Below are 24,067 nucleotides of genomic sequence, written 5' to 3'. Positions count from 1 at the left end.
GGTGTGTGGCGTGGCGGGAGCCGCGGGGCCGAGCCCGGGGTCAGTCGCCTGTCCTGAGCCCCGCCTGGGCCCTGGGACCCCGTTGTCAGCGCCTCCCACCCGTCCTCCACACGGTGGGATCCTGAACCACACCTAGGGAAGAGCCCAACCGCCCCTTCGGGCGAGGAACGAGACCCCCCCAGCTCCGGGTTCTGTTTCCCGCTGCCCCAGCATCTCAGCAAGGAGCTTTAGTTTTTTTGATGTTCCCTGGAGGGCTGCTTGGAGAGTACACAGCACAGGAGGCTTTTCCACACTTGGGTGCTTACAGGTGTTCCTTTTCTCTTCCAACAGAATTACTGCCATGGCAACTCAAGTGCTGGGACAGTCTGGTGGGAACAGCCTCTTTCCGGGCAGTTCTAATATTGGCATGGCATTGTCCAATGACATGTATGACTTACAGGACCTTTCTAAAGCTGAGCTGGCAGCTCCTCAGCTTATTATGTTGGCAAATGTGGCCTTGACGGGAGAAGTTAGTGGCAACTGCTGTGATTACCTGGTTGGAGAAGAGAGACAAATGGCAGAACTGACAACGGTGGGAGACAGCAACTTCTCAGATAGTGATGGAGAGGGTATAGAAGATACCCAGGCTGCAGAGAGTGACCGTGAGGCACCTGAAAATGTGGAATTAAGCTCCCTTGAGGTTCCTAGTGTGGAAACTCAAGGTCCAGCTACATGTTCCCCTGCTAAGACTCCCGGTGTGGACAAAGATGTCTCATTGGAAGCACCGGGTACTCCAGAAAGCACAGAGGACAAGTGTAAGAGCTTGAAGAGTAAACCATTTCGTTGTAAGCCTTGCCAGTATGAGGCAGAGTCTGAAGAGGAGTTTGTGCATCATATCAGGGTTCACAGTGCTAAGAAATTCTTTGTGGAAGAAAATGCAGAAAAGCAAGCACAGGTGAAGGAGTCTGATTCGTGCACTGCAGAAGAGGTGGATTTCTCTAAGGGCCCAATCCGTTGTGATCGCTGTGGCTATAACACTAACAGATATGATCACTATCTGGCTCACTTGAAGCACCACAACAAAGCAGGGGAAAATGAGAGAGTCTACAAGTGTACCATATGCACTTACACTACTGTCAGTGAATATCACTGGAAAAAACACCTAAGAAACCATTTTCCCAGGAAAGTGTATACCTGCTCAGAGTGCTCCTATTTTTCAGACCGGAAGAACAATTATATTCAACATATTCGAACTCACACAGGTAAGTTTTTCATCTTTCTTTGACTGAAGTGCAGAAAGACTACTGAATCTGTGATGAATGAAGCAAGCAGAGTCTTCCTGCAAAGTTTGTTGTATTCTGATGAAGTTTTGTGCTCTCTTCTCTTGGTGCTACCAGGTTATAGCCTAGTGGAGGAATTTTGTTTGAGCTCCAGTCTACAGTCCTAGAGGACATGTTAAGTGCCCAAGAGGAGATGAAGGGCATCCTGTTCAGTAATTTTAAGCCAGTTTTTTTAAGAGGGCATGACAAAACGTATCTGTGATAATTGTCAGAGTCCGCAACACTGAAACCTGATGTAGTCTAAAACCAAAACAAACAGGTTGACCAAAGGTGCCTGAATCCCATAGGTAGTTTTGAAACTGGAAACCTTTAGACTCAGTTGAAACTTGACTACAGTGTAATTACACAGAAGAAAGAGATGATATGTACATGCGGAGGAGTCCTCCAGCATCCACAAAGTCAGAATAAGAGTTGAACATTGAATTAATTCCTTTTAATGCTCAGAGGCTTCATTTTTTCTAGGGCCTGCGTCACAGCAGCAGCCAGAAGTAGACACATACTTCTGTTGCCCTGTAGGAAGCCTTCGAGGGAGTCTGGCCTGATTTCCTGACTTCTCCTAACCTTGGTTTGTAATTGGAAGGGACAGTGTGAGAGGCCCCTTTTTTCCCTGGTGTATACCAAGTGGAATCAGAGGACTGCAGTGTTACTGCTGTCCTGTGCGCTGGGACCACGGGTGACTTAGGAAGTATCTTACTTTTTATCAGAGAGCCTCACCACCCTCTCACATGGAGAGTTCTGAAGAAGCAAAGCTCCTTTTGATGAGGGGTTATCATAGCCTCTCACCTCTCTGGGCCATGGGGTACAGTTACTTTGCCTCCTGATCCCTTCTGTGGAAGTGAGAGGGCAGTTCAGAGCTTCCTTTCTGCTCCTTAGGAGCTTTTACTTCCATCATGTCAGGGCTTTTCTGTGGAGAGGGCTCACTTGCTAGCCATCTTCTAGTGTGCTCATCTGACTTGGTTCCCCTTTATTGTAGACTACACTGGCTGAGCAAGACACTGGGGAATTTCTCCCTTAAAGTGATGTTTTATCACAGCAGTGGCATGAAGGGTTTGGAAGTTTCAGTTCAGTTGTCTGCAGCTGTCTGGAAGGGGTGGGCACTCCGGAGGCCTCGGGGCTGGGCTTGATCTTAAGTGCGCAGGAGTTTGTGTTCGTCAGCTCACTTTAGTGTCTGCTTTGTTGGGGCTGGGAGTGTCTGCTGGGAATTTTAGTACTTTAAGACATACTGTTCTCCTAAGAATAGCTGTGTGCTGTTGTTCAGAGGATACCATCAGTTTAAAACTCAGTCCTATCTAAATATTTTTTTCTAAAGAAGTAAACGAAGTTTATTGTGAGAGGTGTTAGGAAAATGGTGTCGTTTATCCTACAGTTCATTTTCTTTGTGTGTTTTGTAGGAGACAACAGGAAAGAGACCAGGTAAAAATGGCAAAATAGTAGGAAAAAGCCAAATGAATCATGTAGGGATCTCATGGCCAAATATGAGCCAGTGCTTTGATTCCTGTCTAGTTTACATTTTTCTCAACTTTAAATTCATCTCTGCTTTTGTTTGTGGATGCCATTAGGTTCCCTTTTCTGATTTCTGAAAGTGCTTGAGTTATACAGGAGCTAGCCTTGAAAGCATGTTTACTGAGGAAGTACTCTGTTATCACTGCATTTGACCATTTTACTGATGAACTGTATTAAACTTTTTTTAAAAAAACAAGCATATCCAGATCCCCTTTTTCTCCTTTGAAGACAGTGGTGCAGTCAGGGTTTCTGGTTCTTTTCATTACTTTAATTAAGCTGGAATGAGTGATTATGATTTCAGTGTTTTAGTTTACCCTTTTAGATCTTTCTTAGCTACTACATAACTACATAGTTAAGTTCTTTCAGGCACTTCTTGCTTGATAAAAAACTTGCAAATATGTTAGTAGAATGATTTAGGAATGTGCCTTGTTTCCAGTAACACTGATTTTGTGGAGGACAGTGTTAAAGCCAGAGTATTAAAAGAAGGAATAATCTCCTGGCAGGTATATTTTGTACACCAGGCTAAAAGTTTCTGCCAATACTAATGTGTAATAAATTGCCTTAAAGAACACAAACAAAACCAGAATGCACAAAAAATGCCCCCAAACAACCCTCAACCCAAAAAAGCCTTGAAAAAGCACCCACAGCAATTTTATAGTCAAAAGTATTTGCAGACTGTTTACATAACAGTATTGAATTTAGTAAAAGCTGTCTGAATGATACTAAAATAGCTTTGGATTGTAGTTTTAATTTAAAACTAAAGAAACCTATTTGTTGGGAAAAATGAATGATGCATCCATCATTTTCTTCCTATTTTATGTTATTATTTTTATGGGTTCAGAATATTAAAGAAGAAAGTTGGAATTGTTTGTTTCTTTGGTTTCCTGATTGCTAATATGTTAAATAATTTTGGATAGATACTTTTCTTTCTCTCTTGCTTTTCGTTCTTCATCAGACTTTTTTGTGGGGGAAAATGCCTCTTTGCAGTTAATTTGATTCTGCTGTGTTAGAGCCATACAGCTTTCTGAAACACTGACTGTACAGAGTGGAGTTTCACAGGATAAATGTGCTGCTGCTGGAGAAAGGTAGTCTCAGTTTTCTACCTGTATCCTGGGACTAGTTGATTCAGTTCACTAAAATGGAGTAAAGGAGTAAAAATACTCCTTTCCTCTTCCCCAGGTTGGTTTTCTGCTGGTCAGTGAACTTAATTGCCTTACTAATGCAAATACCAGAGCACGTGGCCAGGAGCAGGGAAGGGGGCTGCATTGCAAGAGCATATCTGCTGCCCAGGAGTGGCTGGCTGGAGGTGTTCAGGACAATCTGTTCCTCTGCTGCATGGGCAGAAAGGACTCTTTGTGTCAGGGACAGATCTACCTGGGCTCGTTTCTGCTCGTTAGACCTTTTAGACCAAGTTTTGACTTGATTTACCTGCTGATTCTGGAGCTGTACTATGTGCAAGACAGTGCAGCATTGTTCTCTTTCTTTTTTCTCTATTTTGCTTGTTAGAAGAAATTTCTAGAAAACATCCTTGAAAATTACCTGAAGGGCTATATAACTAAAACTTCTGCTTTAGTCAGTCACAATGTTCTGTGTCTAGTTTTGGTTTTGGTTTGGTTTGTGGTTGGGTTTTTTTTTTATTATTTATTTTATTTTATTTTATTTTGTTTGTTGTGAGAGGGGGTCTTTCTTGCTTGCCACTGTGCTGGAAGTTTAGTGGAAGCAGATTTGTTTCAAGCAGATGGTACTTCTAATGGCATTATAAAAAAAAGGCTTTATCAAGAGATTTTTGAGGAGTACCTTTGGTGCAGGTGGCTCAGTGTGTAAGCTGCAGTTCAAGGTCAGGTTTTGCTCAGAGTGAGAGTACCGAGAGTGAATTGCCAAACCTGTAGCAGTGGTGGCAGCCAGGTGAGTGGACACTGGCAGACACAGCAGGAGCCATGAACAGCCAACCTTTTGGACAACAAAGCAGATGAAGACTGGGAATGCCAGCAAGCTAGATGGACATGGAGAGGCTTAACAGCAGGAGCAGAAGACTGGGGAGGAGGAGCACTACTTGTGTGCAGGTAGATTGTGAGGGTAAAAAAGTGCAGGGGTCCCACTCTTGGGTCCTCTTCAGAGGCACCAGCTCCAGGTGTTTGTGTGTTACTGTGCCATGAGTAAATGGCTTTATGGAAAGAGATGTCTGAGAGTGCTATGGGAAAGCTGGGGTCAAACTGGGAAGGAAGCCTGGTCTGACAGTGTGTGAGTGGGGTGTGCAGGGAGTCAAGTGGGGCACCTGTTGGGTCACTGGAGCCACCGCCGTGAAGGGGCTTCGGTCCCAGCAGTCTGGCCTTGGGAGTGTGGCTGCCAGAGTCTCCTGGAAGGTCAGACTGGGAACTTTCCTTAACAAGATGGTCTTAAACTTGTATACTGATGTCAGGCTGCCTGTTCGTTTGCATAGAGTTAAGTGCCTGCTTGAGCTTTTGCTAGATTGGGGCTTATTCTGTAAGTGTCTTTTGGAGAGGTTTTTTTGATGGCTTGTTTGCATATAATGAACCAGCTTGTAAGATTACAATACAAATCCTTTGGGGAATAGTATTTTACAGAACAGCCTGTACAATCCATTTAATTCTCAAGTGGCAATAATACATTTTAAATTAGTTGTGTTCATTATACTTAAATCTAGTATGTTTTGTTGCTGTGCCGTATGTAAAAAAGGCCACAAGAGAAAGCCTGTTTCACATTCCTAATGTTGCAGGTAACTTTACAGATATGAAATTTCAGGTAATGGGAAGAAGATATGACTGAATATTCCAGGACCTTTGGCCACATATTTTTTAATTGTAAGGAGTCATTTAAAACCAAAACCATTTCTTTGTAACAAAAGGACAACCCCTCCCTTGAACATGACTTAATCTTATTGTGTCTATTTCGCCAATCTCCTACCTTGTTTTAATTGGAAAGGGAGGGGAGTTGTGGTTGTTAGGGTGAATTTACCTTTAAACTGCTGATCTAATCAAGAACGATAGTCTAAATGTTTGATGGAAGGAAGAAATGTGGAATTAATCTGCATTACAAAGGCTGCTTCTACTGCCGTTTTGGCACAGGCCAGCAGTAGAGCCTCACATCACACTGGCAGATGCAGATCTTTGCTGCTGCAGATAGAAGTGTGCCCTCTGAAAGTGAGCACATAGCCTGTGTGCAGGGCTTTTGCTAATGTCCAGGTCTCTGTGATTTGGAGAGTACCTTGGTTGTATGCCTCATATGTAGCAAATTTATCAAAATGCAGTGTAATTCTGGCTGAGATTTGAATAAATATTAGGACTGAGTAACTTCTGTTTCCCTTTTCAGCTTCATTCTCCTCTCTCCTCTCTCCTCTCTCCTCTGTCTACCCAAGAATAAAAAGTGTTTTTAGTGGAGACAGTGTGCTAGCAGTGTGCTAGCAGTTAGTAAGCCCTGGTACTTATCTGGACCTACCTAACATGTTAATTATAAAACTGTCTGCCTTTGTTTGTCTTCACTTGAAAAAGATTTTCAAGTATCATTGTACTGATACAATTTTTAGCTACAATTACAAACTGACTGTTCTCAGTGGAGATAAAATTTATGACAGGTTAGTTTCCATTAGTTCTTCAGAACCAATAACTCTTCAGGCATGGGATTTTGACTCTTTGAAATATTTATGCTGAACTTAAGTTTTTGCTAACATCATAAGTTCACTGATTGGAGCATCATGCTTTTCTGTGCTGCAAGTATTTTCACTCTGCCAGTAAAACTTTGGAAGCAAAGACCTGCTGTATCTGCACTTGTGTTCTGGTAAATACAAGTTCATGTGGAATGGATGGTCGTATCCCATCTTAATCCAAATTAAATATGGAGGTATCAGGTAAGGTTTTAAGCAAAGCAAGAACATACCTAGTTTCTTACAGGATCCTTTGTGCATCTTCTGAGTGTTGGGACAAAGTGCTGTAGGGAACTCAGGCCTGGTGGCTTAAGGCTTCCTGAAGTTCTCTGTCCTCAGCATCTTTTGGCTGAGGTTACTGTTGACCCCAGGTGAACATTAGGATGTGCCTCTGTCATATCCTTTGCTTTTACTACCCTCATTCATAAGGCATGACACGTTGCAGTGGTCCAGCTTGGGCACATTCTTCTCACTTTCCCTTTGCTGAGAAATATCATGCCCTCAAATCCAGTGTGAGGATCTGTGACAGCCTCCCCTGTGTGGCCTGGTAACCAAGTCTGGGAATCTGCTGTGTTTCAGTAACTGCTGTGCTGTTTGTTTTTGCAGGGGAACGACCCTATCAGTGTGCGATGTGTCCTTACTCCAGCTCTCAGAAGACCCATTTAACCAGGCACATGCGCACCCACTCAGGTTGGTACGGAGTGGCAGCAGCGTGACTGAGGAAGAGAGGGTGGGTCATGATACCACAGCATGGCTGCAGTAGGAAGGGACCTCTGGAGGTCATCTGGGCCAGACACTGGCTTTAGAAGGGCCACCTAAAGCCTAAAGTCTGCCCAGTTCTGTGTAAGATGCCATCTTAGCCAGTATGGCCTGAGCTTTAGCTCCTTTTTTAATGGGAAGGTTGTCTTTCTAGCAATGCTAAGTGTCATGAATAAAACTGATAATGGAAATATATATTTTTCTTTTTACTTTTCAAGATCTAATCTGATATTCATAGGGCTGCTCTAATAGTCCTAGTAATCTAGTAATAAATACAATATTGTGATGATATAGGAACAAATTCTTGTGTGCTGTCTGCTGTCATAGTTGAGTTCAAATCATTGAAGCTGGGAACATTTTGAGTAGCTGAGAATCTCCTCTGTGATGCTTGGGATCCAGTCTCATCCAGGGGTTCTGAGGGAACCCTTAGCTTTTGTTTAGTATGACACAGTGATGTAAATTAGTGTCTGTTTATGTCAAGGAAACACAGGAGAAAAAGCAAACTCAGAGGATGTGCATGTCTAGTGACTCAGTCTTGTGGCACTAAAAGCCAAATTAGCAATTTTCACTAGCCTTTATATCCCATTGCTGGTCGTGAGCTGTGGTGTTACAAACATTTGCTCTTGTGTTCTTGTGAATCTCTTTTTGAATGAATTAACAGCATTTTTGGGAGTTGTAACACCACAGACACAAGCATAGTTGTCCTTTATGACATTCATAAGGGAGTTCAGGTAGACCTGAGCCTGTGCTTTTGATTTGTTTTTATAAAATCTGAATTGACCAGCCCTAGGTGAATTCCTTATGCTGGCAAACAGGAATTGAAGTCTCCTGAACAGTAATTGTCTCAATTTCAATTGATGAAGCTTTTAATTGAAGCCAGGAGACAGGCAGTTTTAACTGTAGTAGAGCAAGGCTTGGGCTTGGGCCCATTAAAAATAGCCAGCTTTAAAATGACGTCAGTGTTTTGGTGTGAGAATTTTGTGAATGTAGTATTCTGCTTCAGAAACAAAAATAATATTTGGTTGAACCTCTGGTTTGCAAATGAACCACCAAATTTGCAAATGGTTTGGTCAAAACCGAACCTGGAAACCATTTCACAGACATATTTGCTCTGCCCTTGTTCTGTGCAAGGAAGTCTCAACTGCGAAGGAGGTAAGGAGTGGGATCTGCCTCAAAGGTCTCTGAGGGAAGGCATGACTTTTGCCATCAGAGGTCTTGTATTAGTAGCTCTCCTAAATTCTATTGTATGTTTTGTTCCATTGCCCAGGCAGCTGCACCTTTTCTATGGCAATTTCTGGACAGGCTGGCTGTTTAAGGCCCAAGGGTGCTGTAGCTTTCTTCTCATGTCAGACAGCAAATGACAGTGGTTTAGAGCCTAATTTGCAGCTGTTTTTTCAGCCATCTTGGTACATATCCTTTCCACTTGCACAATAAAACTCCAGGCTTTAGTAGAAGCAATGGACACTAACTCTCCACATGCTATCTTTGAGTTACCCTGAGCACTCTGTGCACTTGGAACAGCTTGTTCGTGTAAGAGAGGCTGTTCTTGTCCTGCCGCAGTGCAACACAGAACTGTTCTTTGAGGTGTAGGTGATAAAGGCTTTATACTTGGAGGAGGGATGAGCAATGAGCACATCAAGCTTAAACTTGTAGAAAATTTCACCAGGAAGTGGGAAGAAAAAAGAAGGAAGTAAAGTGGTGAGGGAGGGAATCAAAGTAGCTCTTCTTTAAATAACAGATAGATGCTGTAGATAGACCCAAGATGATCTAGACTCTTAAACAATTGTCCCCCTGCTTCCTGCCAGGGAGGCAGCACAACTTTTTCTGGAGTTTGTTAGGGTGTTGCAGATCATGTGGTTAACACACAAACAGGCACCACATCTTCAGTGCAGGCTGGCTGGTCTCCTGAGTCATGCTACAGAGCATGTTTGAGAATGGGCAGTGGCTTGCAGGGGTGGAAGAAGCACTATTGTATCATGAACAGAAGGGACTGGAGTGTATTTTCAACATACTGAAGAAGTAGCATGCATTAGTTCTGCAGATCGGTTTTGAGATGCTGGTTCAGAGCTCAGGGGCATACCAAATTCCTCAGCTAAATTGGCACATGCACAGATGCTCCCAAAGTATTTCTGGACTTGAGATGTTGCACTAGAAGTGTTTTTCCTATTTGCTTTGATCTGTAAGAGGAAAGCTACTTCTGCTGCAGTGTCATGCACTGAACAGAACATTTCAGGAACACTTCTACAGGAGTCATTACACTAAGGTAGATGCAGATTTTAGTAGTAACATGATGGCTGTGGACTGCATTTGGTTGGCTTGCCAAGGGTAGCCTGCAGCCAGAGCACTATTTGTTTGAGGCACCAAAACAGTTAACTGAATTTTTTGAGAGGTAGAGATCATCTGGGTACCCCTTTCATGTTCTTAGGTTTTTTGCTAACTTCTTTTCCCTCATTTCCTTTTCAATGCAAACATGAAGTATGCTAAATCTGTCTAAAGTTGAGTTGGACTTTTTTGAAACGTTTGTGTGAAACTGCTATTCATCAAATGTTACATTTCCATTTCTCTACAATGCATTCAATGGACCAGTTGGGTATGGATTCCATTTGCTAATATTACTGTAGAGAGATCTCTGCCGGTATGTATGCCTAGCCAGAACCTGTGACGTTGTTACTGCTTGTTTGGTTTTGGATCCCCTTCCTCCCAGCCCTCACCCCTTCTCTCTTTTTTTTTTGTATTTTGTTCTTAGTGTCTTGTGAATGTGTTTGTGACTTGTGGATTTCTTACGTTGACTTTGCTTAATTTTAAAGGCGCATGGATAATTTTTTTTTTTATCCTTTTCAAGTTTCATATTTCTGTATCTGTATTAGTGGGAAGTGATTGCCCCACAACCACCACGCTTAATAATCACCATCATTCCCTTCCGTCCTTCCTTCCTTAGGTGAGAAGCCATTCAAATGTGACCAGTGCAGCTATGTGGCCTCAAACCAGCACGAAGTGACTCGTCACGCGAGGCAAGTGCACAACGGGCCGAAGCCTCTGATCTGCCCGCACTGTAACTACAAGACCGCTGACCGCAGCAATTTCAAAAAGCACGTTGAGCTCCACATCAACCCGCGCCAGTTCCTCTGCCCTGTTTGTGATTATGCAGCGTCTAAAAAATGTAACCTGCAGTATCACATCAAGTCCAGGCATCCCGATTGTTCTGACATCACCATGGATGTCTCAAAGGTGAAGCTACGGACTAAAAAGAGCGAAGCTGACTTTTCTGAGAGCGGTAATGACAAAGTGGAGAAAGAACCAACGAAAGGGGATTCAGCCTCAAAGAAAACGGAGAAAATTGTGAAGGTGGAGAAAAAAGATAACTCAGCAAAGGAAAAGAAGTCAGCAAGCAATGTTTCTGCAGGCCAGGTGACAACCAGAAGTCGGAAATCGGCTTCAGAAAACAAGGAGGTGGATATTAAAACTGAGAAAAGTACGGAGAAAACGTGTAAAACAAAGAAGGTCAAAAGAAAGGCAGAGACTGAGGCAACTTCCTCAAAGCAAGAGCCTGCAAATGATACCTCAGTAGTAACAAAAAAGAAAAAGAAAGTGGAAGCTAAATCCAGAGACTGCCAGGAAGCTCCAAAAAGTGATGTTGTGCCAGAGGAAGAGCCTAAAAAGCAAAATTTTTGCCTCAAGAAAAACAGAAAAAAGAAAGCTCTGAAAATTAAGCACAGTAAAAAGAGCAGTAAACTTGAGCAGGAGAAGATTGAGGAAGAGGAGATGCCAGATGAGTATCCTATCACAGAAGAAGATGGAGGTGTGAAGCTGGACACTCAGGGCAGTGACCAGAAGGAGCAAGCTCCCACTGATGCAGTGGTGTTAAACAACAATGGTGATCAAGCTCTTAGTGGGGAGAGCACTGATCCCAAAGGAAACTGCGTCCAGGGTCCAGGGAAGCTTTGTCTGCCAGCTCAGGATGCAAACACAGAAGGTGAGGTAGAGGACCAAGAAATGCCTGCAGTAGCAGGAGACAGTGAAGACACTGGAGGCGGTGCAAAAGAGGAGGAGAGACAGGCAGACAAAGAGGAAGACACTTGTCCTGAGGAATCTGCCCATGCAGTGTCTTCTGAAAAAAGCTTGGATGTACTCATGGATGTGGTACCAGATCTGGCACCTGAGAAGGAGCCAGAGGAAACTGTGGCAGAAACTGAGACTAACTCAAACCCGATGGACCTGACCAAGACAAGCCTGCCAGCGACAGAGTCAACAGGAGATGCTGCGCCAGCACCTGTGCCCGCAGACGGGAGTACACAAAGCCCTAAAGTGTCTCTGTCCTTATCTCGGGATAACACAGCCGTGAATGAATCTCAGGAAATGGATGAGGATGAGGGCATCCACAGCCATGAAGGCAGTGACATCAGTGACAACATATCAGAAGGAAGTGACGACTCGGGGTTAAACGGTGCTCGCTCTGTACAAGAGGAAACGAGTCCAAAGATGTCACAGGGAGCTCCGGACACCACGGTGGCCAGGGAGAACTATGTGTGCATTTTTTGTGACCGCTCATTTAAAAAGGAAGGTGAATACAGCAAGCACCTCAACAGGCACTTAGTTAATGTGTATTATCTCGAGAAGGCAGCAAAAGGGCAGGAGTAGAAACAGCTGTGTTTGGGGAATCTTCTTTTGTAAGATCTTACACAGCTTATGTAAAAATATTGTAGATTTATTTTTTTTAAGCACGGTTTGCTTTAGTGTCTGCATTGTTTTCTTTTTTGGTTTAGGTTTTTTTTTTTAAGTTGAAAATATTTTTGACAACTTTATGTGTCACGGTGAACTCATTAACTATTGGATCTCTTAATTAGAGAAAGCAGGTAGGGTGTATGAGGTTGTGTCCTACACAGTCACTGTAAGCTTCTAGTCTGTTAGCTTATGCAGCTCATTTATAAACTGACTTTTAGGAACAAGACTGGAGCTAACAATATACAAGTTGGATGTTTATAGAGCCACTGGCATAAGTTGCTTTTTGTTCTAGCAGCCAACTCTTTCTCTCCCTTTTTCCCTTTCCTCTTTTTTATTTTTTTAGCTCTTTTTAATGTATCTTGATGTTCAAAGTGTTAAACTACTTGATGGTTTTTCTACCAGGAAGATAGCTTCTATCACATAAAGAGCACTTTGTAAAAGAAATCAAAGTTGGCTAGTGATGAACATAACTGTTTAAGCTAATTACAATTATGAACGTACATTTCAGATCCCCTAAGCGTGAATGATGAGCCAAAATTTGAGAGTAGTCCTTCCAACTTTTGACTGGAGAACCTCTATCTTGATTAATATTTTAATCACTGATCTGTAATTGGCTTTGTTGTGGGGGAGCAAGTTTGTTATTTTTAATTTCTGCTTTTTGTTTTTTGATTGTGCTTTAAGGGCTTAAAATGTTGCACTTGTTTTTGATTTTTACCTATGCAGTTTAATCTTCTAGGAATAGCGCTTGTGCAGTATATGTACACTTTATATATGCATGTTTGGTTTTGTATGTGTAAGGTTTTTTTATTTGGAAACGTTCAGACTTGTTGCTTACCATGGGACAGTTTTCTGTGATGCTCCTTACTGCAGATTTTTCTTGTTTTCCTGGGGTGTGATTAACTGTGCATGAAGTTGCTGAAATTATGAACTGCTTGGCTATGTATTTTTAACTGGGTTTAGAATTGTACAGTCCTTGAGCAAAATTATACCAGTGCAGTTCCAAAACACTTTTACAGGATTTATTCTGTCACGAAAATGCCACTTTATGATACTTTGAATACACATGCAGAGTAATAAATTCAGATTTATAATTTGGGATCACCAGACAGGAAAATAATCACTCTCAGTGGAAACAGTCTGCAGATTCTGCAAGTCTGGGTGATTTTTTTCCCCCCCTTCCATTTTCATTTTTGTGGTGGACAGCAGTAAATCTTCATGAGCTTTAAAAAAATAAAATAGTAGCAGTGATATAATCTAACATCTCATACACAAAAAAAACACCCAAATGAACAAATAAAGATAAATCAACTGGTAAGCAACAAACCTGGCATTAAAAATCTGTAGGAATTTCTGCTCCATATTAATTCAAGTTATATTTAATAAAACCATCCTGCTTCCATGCAGAGAGAAATATGTAAGTTATCAGATTGTCATCTCAGGTCTACATGTCATGCCAGGAGTTTTTAATTCTAAACAGATTCCATTTCTAGCACACATAAATGCAAGAGAGATTGCATACCTAACTGCTTGTAGCCAACCAGTGGCAAAATGTAAACAAAATCCAAACCAGCAGGGAAGAAGCAAAACCCTCCAGGTCCCATCTGTGCACTCTTCTGACTGTCATTAGCTGCCTTTCCAGCAGGAGCAGTTGGGGACAGCTCCAAAGAAGCAAATTTGGAGGCAGCTGTTACTTGGGGAGTGGAGTTGAAGAGTCCAGACAACATTTTGTCAGAGCAATTTCATTGCAAGTAACTCTCTCTGTGTAAGCTCTGGAATAATCCCCGTTCTTCACTGTGTTGTCCCCACAGCATCTTCCCCTCCAAACAAACCCACTGCTGTGAATGAATTGAGAGCAACAATTCTACATTGCTTCTGCTTTTGGGAGAGATTGGTAATAGGAGGCCAAAGATTTGAGAGGGAAGGCATCCCTCAAGGCAGAAATAAGTTGTATAATGTATAGTGAGTTTTTGTTTGCATAGATAGTGTTCAATCCTTACCTTGGCTGCGACAATCATTGTCAACTCAAGATCAAGTTGCATCTATATTTATGTTAAACATTAAGAAGACAAACCTAGTTGAATTGTTTTCCTAAACTACCAGTTGTAATAGTTTTAGATGTATTTTTTTTTTCTTCATAATAGTGTTTCTTTATATATAAATGTTGCCACCATTTGTGAGTGATATGAGCAGATGCTGGGAATCTCAGTACTGTGTAGAGGTTTAAAGCTCCCCTCCTATCCTTGCAAAGAGCCTTTGCCATTATGTGAGAGACTTCAAGGACTTTAGCTATGTTCAAGTAAACACATGGATTGGCCTGATAATTTTTTCCTGTTTGTTTTTTAAAGAAAACGATGCTGTTGACTGACTTTAAAGTCCTCTCTGTGAGACAAAAGCAAAGGTGATTCTCTGAAATTCTCTGCTGCACATTTCTGTGAAGTGGTCAAGGTTTCAATGCTTGATCTGACAAGAACTCTTCAAAGACAACAGTTGGCTCCTCTTTGGTGGAGTTTCCTACCACAAGCCGAGAAACTGAAAATAAATTATTAACGAGAAGAAGAAAAGTTGATTTTTTCTATCTGAGAGCCATCAACAACATCCTGAACTAGCTAATCTTGGTGCAGAACTGTGTTGGAATTCTCTGCAAAGTTTGGGATTATGTTACAGTAAAAAGGCAAGGATGTAATGCATTATGTTTGTCTCAAATGTTAGGCACTGCTAATATGAGTATTTGAGGGGGAGTGCGGGTCACGTAGCCCACCATGTATGGTGGTCTTACATTGCTGTGTCTCCCTTTGAACAATGCCTTTTTTTTTTTGGTTTTTTTTTTTTTTTTGGTCTTTTTCAATACTGTTAAATTATTTTGTGTTGGTTTTGCCAATGCTAGCATGTTTGTGTTTTTTGGCAATAATACCTGTATTTGTGTTCAGCCTCCAATACGTGGTTGGAAGGATTAGCATGCTGATACACCCCTACACTGCCAGCCCTTGGTTGAGTCATGTGTTTTGGGCTTTTTCTCTATGAATCTATACACTCAAACTAACTGCCCTGAAAACTGGTCAAGAAATGTCTAGCTAGGCACTTAAAATCCATGGTATTGCAATTGTTGTTTCTGGATTTTGATGATCTAGGCTGGAACTTTAGTCATTTAAAAAAGAATGTTTAACAGCTGACAGGCCAGTTAAGATACAGTAATGTCATTGATTTCAACAGATTTAATGTAGAAAGGTATTAAATCAAATTCAAGAGTTTTCTTGAATGTCAGTTGTGTAGATATGTGGCGTGCATATGATATTAACAGAATCCAAATAGCTAAAGAAATTGTTTTATGTGTACATATATTTTTCCCCCCTCTAAAATTACACTAGCTAACAAACTTTTGTAAGCTGGCATGGAAACATGTTTATGATGTTTAGTTGCACCATGTTTGATGCTTTTACAGTGCAATACTTGTATTCTCTGAATTAAACCAAAGGTAATTTTTTTTTTCATGCTCTCTACTGTAGTGCATGACAGTCTTTTCTGCATTTGTAATAGATGTAAAACGAGCCAGATCATACTTCCTGTTTTTACCTAAATCATGTATAAGAAGTCTTTTGTTCAAAATGTAGTATAAAGTTAAACTAAATTGCATTATATTAACCTTTACAAGTGTATTTTCCTAAGCATAGTTATGATTAAATAAACTTTATTAAGGAACCTGCAGCTTCCATCTTCCACTTATTAATGGCTGTGGAAGCCATTTGAAATTAGGGGCATGAGCAGTGCCAGTGTCATGGACAGAGCTCCTGAGGACCTGGGGCCAGGCAGGTGGGCCTGGGGGAGAGTCAGTACAGAGATGCCAGACTTGGCTGCAGACAGGGACAGTGACTCCAGAAATAACTTTTTTCCTGTTCCACGTCTTGTTTTCATTTTCCTGCCCACTTTAGTAAGGACAGGGCTCAAGGGGCAGGCTGCATGCACACGGACAAGGTTCAAATGCAATGCTGAACCTCTTTGTGATTTGGAAGGATGGGCATGAAGGGCAGTATTCTCTGCCAGCGGAGAAGAAGTGCAGCTTGATGGAAGCTGTGGAATTTAAATTCGTGTTTCAGAGGTAATGCAGGTGACAGTGGAAGTTTGTGAGCCCTGCAGCTGTTACTCCAGCAGCAAGGAGCAGGGTGCAGTGCTGGCACAGCACATAGTCTTGGGGGCTGCAGAGTGGCAGGGCCTGCCAGTGCCCGGGCAAGGGACAGGCTTGGGCTGCTCCTGGAGTTTTGTGGGCTGCGTGTGAGCAGTTTATGGCACGGGCAGGGAGCAGGAGTGGTGCCTGAGCCTGCCCACAGACTGCAAGGGAGATGTGAGAGTGGGGCATGGAGATGGCAGGGGCTGGGTACCTGCGTGCCTCTTCCCCTGTGCTGAGTTAATGATTTCAAACTGGATCAATAGAGGAGGCCCTGGCCTTTGTACCACAGCTAGTGCTACCCCTCACCCTCAGGAAGGTGTTCCTGGGACAAGCTGGCTTATGTTGTTGTTGAAGATGAATAGATCACACAGACACAGGTCGAGGTGTAGTGAAAGGAAGAGAAAGTTTATTTTTCTTCCTAGGATTTATAGGTTTATGACCATGGCCAGGGATTGGATGGTCAGGATAACACTTTCTCACTGCACTGGCCATGAGAGATGCCCATCACAAGACATGTAACAGAAAGAATGTACACATATCTATGTTTACAGTTACTGTCCTGGGAAAGTCCTTAGAAAACTATGTTAGCAAGCTCAGAAGTTGAGTTTTCAGGGCGACAGGCTTATCCAGAGAACCCAAGTGGGTTGGCAACCTGAGAAATCATTTTCCCTTAAACCTGCAGTCAGGTCATCCTTATCTTTTACTAGTTCCTTGCACCCTGGCAAAAAACCTGCTATTTTTGTCCCAGTAGAAAGCCAGGATAAAGTCTGCTGGGCTGAAAACGTGCTAAGAATCTGCTTTGTGCTAATTTGTTTTTTAACAGAACCAGGTAGCCAAGCACAAATGCACGCTTCTGCTGTACCTTGCAGGCCAGCAAGAGGTCCTGCCCACACAGTGAGCTGCCCAAAAGGTGAGTTGGCTTGTGTGAGGGATGGCTTAGCTTCCTCATGGCCTGTATGGGGACAGAGCAAGCTCATGTCTTAATTCAGCTGCCTCATTTGGGCTTTGCCAATGCTCTGAAGGAGCTGAAATGCTAGGCTCCTGATTTTGGTTTGGTGGTTGTGTGGTTGTGTTCTGTTTGTTTTTAAAGCTTAGCTATGCTGACATAAATTGCTTTAATACTGTTCTTGTATATAAGTGTATATATGTGTAATAAAAGCTTTATATAGAAAAAGGCAGATCTAAAAGGATAGATCCTTCCTTTGCCCAGGCTATATTCTTAGCCTTAGTAAATTGAGCTCTCTGCATTTCCCCCTTGGCTGGAAGCACCAGACCTGCAGCAATGCACCCTGGCTCTTGCCAGGCAGCAGAACCTGTCCCTTGCCCTCGTCAAAGGAACCTTCTTGGTCTCCTTTAGCCTGGTATAGGTCAGAGTGCTCTAGGTGCTGTCATCTGCAGCAGAGGCTGTGCTGCAGCTGAGGGATGGATGAGTTTTATTGCTGGCTTCATTTCCATCAAAAAAAGCCAAAGGAGAGTTACGGCAAAAAGTTGAGTGGGAGGAGTGACTGGTCCCTTGGTGGGGATGGCAGGGACAGGGATGTTGACAGTGCCCTGAGGCATTGCAAAGTGCATCTATCAGCTCATATATATATATATATATATATATCTCATATATAGATGTCACTCAGCAACTTAACTCTTCAGGTGAGACCTCTTTGGGTAATTTTAATAAAAGAATGGACTGTGAGTAGGTGCTTAATCTCTGGGGACAAAATGTCAACCTCAGTTTTAGCACAATTGCAGGAAAAATGGAGAGCACCTCACTTCTGCTCTCATCCCTCCCCATCTTCTCTGCCCTCAAGTTCAAAAGAAAAAAATAAAATCCCCATGAAGTCACCAATAGCTTTTAAGTTAATTTTTAGGTGAACAGCTTCTCTGCTCCCCATGGCAGAACTAGAGTCATGTTTGTTGTGGTTTTTTTAACACAAATTTACTCTTTCTTTTGCTTTGTTTTCAGGAGACTAATTCTAGCTCCTGAATTCTTTGTCACAGAATTTTCTTTCAAAGTTTCTATGCCTTTTTTTCAAGCATTAGCCAGCAAACCCTGGAAATGCTCTGACAATTCCAGCAAGAGTTGTCCCTATTTTACACAGCAGTCTATGGAGACAGGCAATGTAATTGAAGTTATACTAAGAGCTTAGTAACTTGCAGCACAGATCCTGAGACTTGGGACTCCTATTTACCACTTCTAATTAAAAAAACAACCAAAACAACCAAACCCTGTCATTTCTGAGCAGTGCTCATCCCCACAAAGTGTATGCATTCCTGGGCCAGTCCTCCAAGCACCACTCCAGGGGCTGGGGGTCTCTTTTTGGTTCCCTGACATAACACAAAGTCCCAGGCAAGATCTCTTGCCTCAGCATGAATTTACAGGGTATGTCTCCTTCCCTGGCAAGGGCTGAACTCCAGTGGAATGCCCCTGGGCCAGCTGTAGCTAAGCAAACCTCTTCCTAGGGATCACCTTGCTCTGCACTCCATGGGTGTGACCCAACTCCTGCCTGGGCTGAGGACACGAGCTGACCTCATTTGGAAATGGACACCTCTCTCTCCAGCCAGTTCTCTTCAGGCAAAGCCCCCTGCTTTGTCCTTGGGTCTCTGCAACCTGATGATCTCTGTGATCTTCTACCTTTTCTACGGTCTTTAGTGTGTATAATACTGCTATGTATCATAATGTAATACTGCTGTTATTACAGCGATGTGGCACTCAAGAGATCACCAAAACTCAGATCACTGGTTAAGAAGAAGGAACACAGAGGAAAGAAAATATTTTCTTTTTAAAGTAATCTGATTTTGACCTCCTATATCTGCCAGTAGATGAAAACAATGGTTTTTCATCTACTGGTTCTGGTCAGCCTCAACATTTGGTTTCAACTCTGAGCCTGTAATTTGATGGCAGTTCTGGAATGTCTTATAAAGAAAGAAGATTTTGAAGCTACAACTGGCTTTCAATTCCCCTAGAAATTTTTCTGGCCTGATTTTGATATTACAGAGCCTAAAATGGCCTTGAATACATTGATTAATTTTCCTCAAAAGGAAAAAAATACAACAACAGACCAAAAAAAAAAAAAAAAAAAAAAAGAGGACAGAGTCACAAAAGCCTTTGGTTGACCAAAAAAAATCTCCTCCCAAAGATGGGCAGCAAGAAAGAAAAGATGTGTCCAGCTTCACAGGTGATATCAGTCCTGGGAGGGCTGAGCACTGCACTGTTTCCCTTCTGATTTGTGCCAGTATGGAAGCAGAAGAGCAGTCAGGAAAAACAAGGCACCACTAAAGGACCTGCCTGGCATGAAGTGAGGAACCTACAGTCAAATTCACAACAGAGCAACTTGTTGTTAATAAAGTGGGAAACCAACACAGGTCTTCTCTCCCCTGCAGCCCACCTTCATGGCAGGTGAGAGCTGGCAGCACCTTCCACCTTGATTTCTGCAATGGAACCAAAGCCCAGTCTCACCAAGAGATGAGGAGACCAAGAGAAGGATTAATGTCCCCACTGAAAGCCTTTCAAAAGGTTCTAAAAGAGGACCAGTGTAAATTCTCCTTGTTGCCATATGAGCAGATATGAGAGCTGACAACTTCAGCAGGGAGGAGAGAAAGCCTGGGGGTTTGTCTAGATTTTTTTTTTAAACAGAAAACTTTGGATTTACAGAAAAATCCACGTGGAAATGTGGTTGACCCTTCCCATTGCATCTTGGTTTCTCCAGTAAGTAGCACTCTGTTGTGCCCTGGAAAAAGTTCATTATCTATCCATACAAATGTGGTGTAGATGTGCTTAACTCAGTGTTACATGGTGTGTCAGAGGAAAAAACACTTAAAAATGGTGATGCCAAGGACAGAACTGTAGTCCTTGTAACACTATTTGTAGTTTTAGTGTTGTTTCCCCCTGCCTTTTCCTTCCAGAGATCTCTGGCATTCTGAGCCAGGGTTCAGGATGCAGGAGGGAGCTGTGCAAGCCCACGGGCATCACTAGATGGTGCCAGCAGTCCACCAGCTCCTGCACTGCTCTTCCAGCCTGCAGGAACATCCCGGCTGTGCGCTGGACACCTCGGCTGAGGATGACGAGCCTGCTTTATTTTTCCCAAGCTGAAAACAAGAATCAACTGCGTTTTTCACAACGTTCCTAGTTAGTGAATCGCTTCTAGGCAAAAGTAGTGCCAGAAACATGGTCACGTTTTCAAGCAGCTGTAAAATTTTACACATGAAGAAAAGGAGCAGTTCTTGGGAGAGGAATGATAGGTGCAGCAGAACAGGTGTGTGATGTGTTTATGTGACACTGAACCGGTACTAACCCACTCTGTTACCCCACTGTGAGAAGTCAGAACATGGTGCAGAACACTGATGGCATTGGTTTCTCTGTGTCCCCAGACACTCTGAAAAGGAAATGCATCTGGAGCCAGAAGTGAACACTTTCTCTGAACAGCATCCCTCCAAGAATATCCAGGAAAACAGAGGCTGTCAAAGCTGTGAGCCAAATGACAACTCAGGTTCTGACCTGTTGGGTTTCCTTCCACCTGATAAGAATTTGGTTGTCAAAAGAAAATTTTACTCAGGAAGATCCAAGTGGACAAGCAAGTCTGGACAACTTTCCTCGCCCCCCCCGCCCCCCCCCTTCCCCCAGGGGTATTTCAACCTTTAAGCATTTGTCTATGACCTAAAGTAGGATTTGAAAATGTTGAAAACTGTTGAAATAACATAACTTCATTGCAATTTCTCCCAATGTGGACTTGAAATAATTATTGTGAAAATACAATTTGCATTTTTGTTGAAGTTGTTTTCCATTAGGAAACCCTCTGATGGATAGTTTCCAGCTGGTTCTTGAGGTTAGATTTGTATGCCCTGCTTTCTTTCATCTCTTCTCTTTTTGGCCTTTGCTCCCTTCCTTGTGCCTAGTCATTAATGGGTTATAGTGCTGCAAATCATAAGCTTGCATTTGCATTGTAGTTTTTATAGCCTTCAAAACAACAATGTCTGTTTATTTCAGAAAGTGAACAGATAAAAGCCTTGGTCAATAAGTAATTTCTTTACTCCATTATGTACTTACCCCCACATTTGTAACAGTGAGACAAAGGAAGAAGTTTTGTAGGAGTCTGTTGGGGCTGGCCAAATGTTTTCACTGGAACACTTTCACACACACAATGTTCTTCAGTTATTCTAAACCCCCACAACTTCAGCACAAACAGAATTTGGACTTCTTGTGAAAATCCAGTAATAATTTTTCATATTTTAAATGATATTTTAGTTGAGCATTTTTAGAAAAAAACAATCTTAACAATTCTTTTACAGATTAGTTGACTTCATCTTCTATTGCTTACCAGCTGACCTCAAAACTGATAAGCTTATAAATCTCTTGACAAAGTTTTTAACTAAGTGCAGTTCAAAGGGAGAGAGAGAGGCAAACAGTGACCCTGCTGAGGATTCTGGGACTGCTCATTGAGCCAACCAGTCCTCAGAATCGGAAGGTCATCAAGTGCCTGTATTACATGAACACTTTAACCATCTGAATTATGTGGCCTGATATTTCATATAGATTAAACTCCAACAGATTTTCCCCTTAGTACAGGATTTTCCATAGCAATAATTCCAATAGGAATTTCAACTGTATTTGTCCTACTTAGTCATAGTGGAAATAAGAGAGTGGAGGAAAACAAGGAGCAAGTCAGAAGAAGCTGTAGAAATGCTGCACACATTCCACACTTTCTCTGTGTGGGTTAATTTCTCAGACTTTTGAATGGAATGACACTACTTTGGACACTACTTTAGACAGGAGATCTGCTCCAGAAAATTGGGCCAAAGGTCACTGAAAAGCAATTTCTGAACAGCTGCTGGATGAAAAATAAAAGAAAACAGGCCTTCCATGGGTGCCCCTGTGACCCTCTGCCCTGGATAAAATTTTATTTACATATATATGTGCCAGGTGTGGCAATGTCAGTGCCCTGACAAGTACGAAGTGTGTTCTGTTCACAAGAATTTTCTCAGGGCGAAGAACAAAATACCCCACCTCAAAGGCAAAGCTGGAGAGGGGCTGGATGTTCCAGTTAGCAGCTGTACATGAGAAACAAAGCATTTTGGATTCCCATGCCCATAGTCTCCTCCTCCTGAGATAGTGAAGTATTCTTTGGAGATAAAAAGGGAGGTGAAGTACTTGAGAAATCATTTCTGGGTCAGAAAGAGGATATGGTGCTGACACTCATTTTACTCTAAGGAACAAAACAAAGAGTGGTAATTTATTTCAAATCTCAGCCCTTTAGAACGCAGACAGAAACTGCTCACATATAAAAACCTGCTCCTTGATTGAGATGTTTCATTAACTGTATGAAATGGGACAAGGAAGAAACACTTGGGAAACCAGTGAATTCAAAGAGATTATTTGAAGGTTATGTGGTAAAACGCTTAGTTTCTTCAACTAATTAGGGCTGCTGGGGAATGTGCAGTTTCTAGGTCATATTAAGTGTAAGAAGCTTCCTTCTTTAGCCAATAGAAAAATAAGGCTTGGCTGAACTGTGTTTGCAATGTAATTTTTTCCCCCTTTGGTTATCTCTCTTCATTTTTTTATTCTGTATACTCGGCTACCAAATCAGGTAGAGGCAGCAACCAAAACCACACCATTTTATTAAAATCTACAGTTCATATTCATGTCTCATCTGGAAGATCCCCCAAGTAATTTTGAACTGTAAAACTTCATATATGGTGCTTAAAATCTTCTTCTTCAGCTGCACCTCATGATGGTGGTGGTTGTTGCTGTATTTCCCATGCTCTGAAAACATGAACAAAAAGTGCAGATGGTCCAGTCCTGGGCTCTGTTTATCTTGAGAAGCTGATTATTTTGGTAGAGGATGTTACACAATATTTTTAAATGGGAAGGTTTTGTTTATATTTCTTTTCTTCTGCTGCAGTGATGCAGCTGATTGTTCCAGTCTCAGGACAGACTGTAGTCACAGCTGGTCTTGCCGTCCCCATCTTACACAACCATCTAGTGCCCCTCTGAGCAACAAACAATCTTCTTCTGAGCTCCTGTCAAGGCTGGCTCCACCATTCACACCTCTCTGCTACAGTGAGTTCCTCTTTACTTACGTTATCAGCAAATTTTTCTGGTTTTTGCAGGCATGGGAAATAGCCTGCAGACAGAGAAAAGTTGGAGACAAAAACAGTGAGAAAATCCATTCTGTTGTATAAAATGAGGAAACAGTATTTCAGTTGGTTTAGGGTTTTTTAAGTCTATGAAAAATAACACTGTCCTTGCTTTTGTTCTTTAATCAGGAAATGAGCAGGGTTTTTTTTGTTTTTTTTCTGTTTTTTCCTGACAGTGGAAACTTTATCGTCAACTGCTTCTGCAGTTTTGCTATTAATTTCTTTTTCTTGAAGAAATCCAAAGTAAAGTTGGCATTTTCACCTTCTGTTTGTGTTTCATGTTGGATTATAATAAGCAAATGAAAAGAAATTGCTATTTCATAATGAAATGGAAATGTAAATTCAACTTGTAAGCAGGCTTTACCTAAAAACTTTGCCAAAGCTTGTCAAAAATGTTACTTCATATTATGTAAAACAAAAGTCTTTGGGCTTTCAGCCATGTTCCAGACTACTTAAGTGGAATCATAACTCTCTGAGCCACTGATTTCAATCTCACTCATTAAATTACTGACACCATCTTTAATTCCAAGCCTTTTATTTAAAATTGAGGCTTTCTGCTTCTTCAAAGTACACAAGGCTCATTTTTCACAACATCAGATTTTGTGGGAGCAGTATCCCCACCTCAAATAGGTCAGCAATCAAAGAGGTCAGCAATCAAAGATCTATTTACTGTCTATTTCCATAGTTTCTGCAGTGCTGGCTCCTGTGGCCTGGTGGCAGGAGAGAAGGTCTCCTTAGGTACAGCCTGGAATGTGATGCAGGTTTCCACGTTATTCACACACTCTTCCAGAAGTCAATCCCTCTTTGTGCTGTGTC

At 42.0% G+C, this 24,067-nt stretch overlaps 1 protein-coding gene and 1 long non-coding RNA gene across 4 annotated transcripts in view; both read left to right on the top strand.

Moving 5' to 3' along the window:
- Window positions 1-85: 85 nt before the first annotated feature.
- Window positions 86-15,666, top strand: REST (RE1 silencing transcription factor). Its single transcript, XM_015625079.3, has 3 exons — window positions 86-1,241; window positions 7,090-7,173; window positions 10,181-15,666. Exons 1-3 carry the CDS (start codon window positions 341-343, stop codon window positions 11,878-11,880), a joined length of 2,685 nt encoding a protein of 894 aa, XP_015480565.1. The 5' UTR covers window positions 86-340; the 3' UTR covers window positions 11,881-15,666.
- A 1,018-nt stretch (window positions 15,667-16,684) lies between these two features.
- The window catches only part of LOC107203261, a 39,253-nt gene continuing 31,870 nt past the window's right edge, over window positions 16,685-24,067 (top strand). The window contains exons 1-2 of one of the 3 annotated variants that reach the window (XR_004497044.1): window positions 16,685-17,036; window positions 20,489-23,174. This is a non-coding gene — a long non-coding RNA (uncharacterized LOC107203261). Of the gene's footprint in view, window positions 17,037-19,177; window positions 23,175-24,067 lie in introns of those variants that run through there. The other 2 variants (XR_001521095.3, XR_001521094.2) reach the window with 2 other exon arrangements.

The sequence above is a fragment of the Parus major genome, chromosome 4 (assembly GCF_001522545.3).
Source record: "Parus major isolate Abel chromosome 4, Parus_major1.1, whole genome shotgun sequence".
Classification (NCBI taxonomy): Eukaryota; Metazoa; Chordata; class Aves; order Passeriformes; family Paridae; genus Parus; species Parus major.
Note: the sequence above shows the minus strand (reverse complement) of the source record. Positions and strands in the feature narration are given on the sequence as shown.

Excerpts from the sequence above, each read along its gene's own strand:
- REST (XM_015625079.3), top strand. The coding sequence starts at position 341 with ATGGCAACTCAAGTGCTGGGACAGTCTGGTGGGAACAGCCTCTTTCCG. Across the intron at positions 1,242-7,089 it reads ACATATTCGAACTCACACAG|GGGAACGACCCTATCAGTGT; the intron begins GTAAGTTTTTCA and ends TTGTTTTTGCAG. Across the intron at positions 7,174-10,180 it reads GCACATGCGCACCCACTCAG|GTGAGAAGCCATTCAAATGT; the intron begins GTTGGTACGGAG and ends TTCCTTCCTTAG.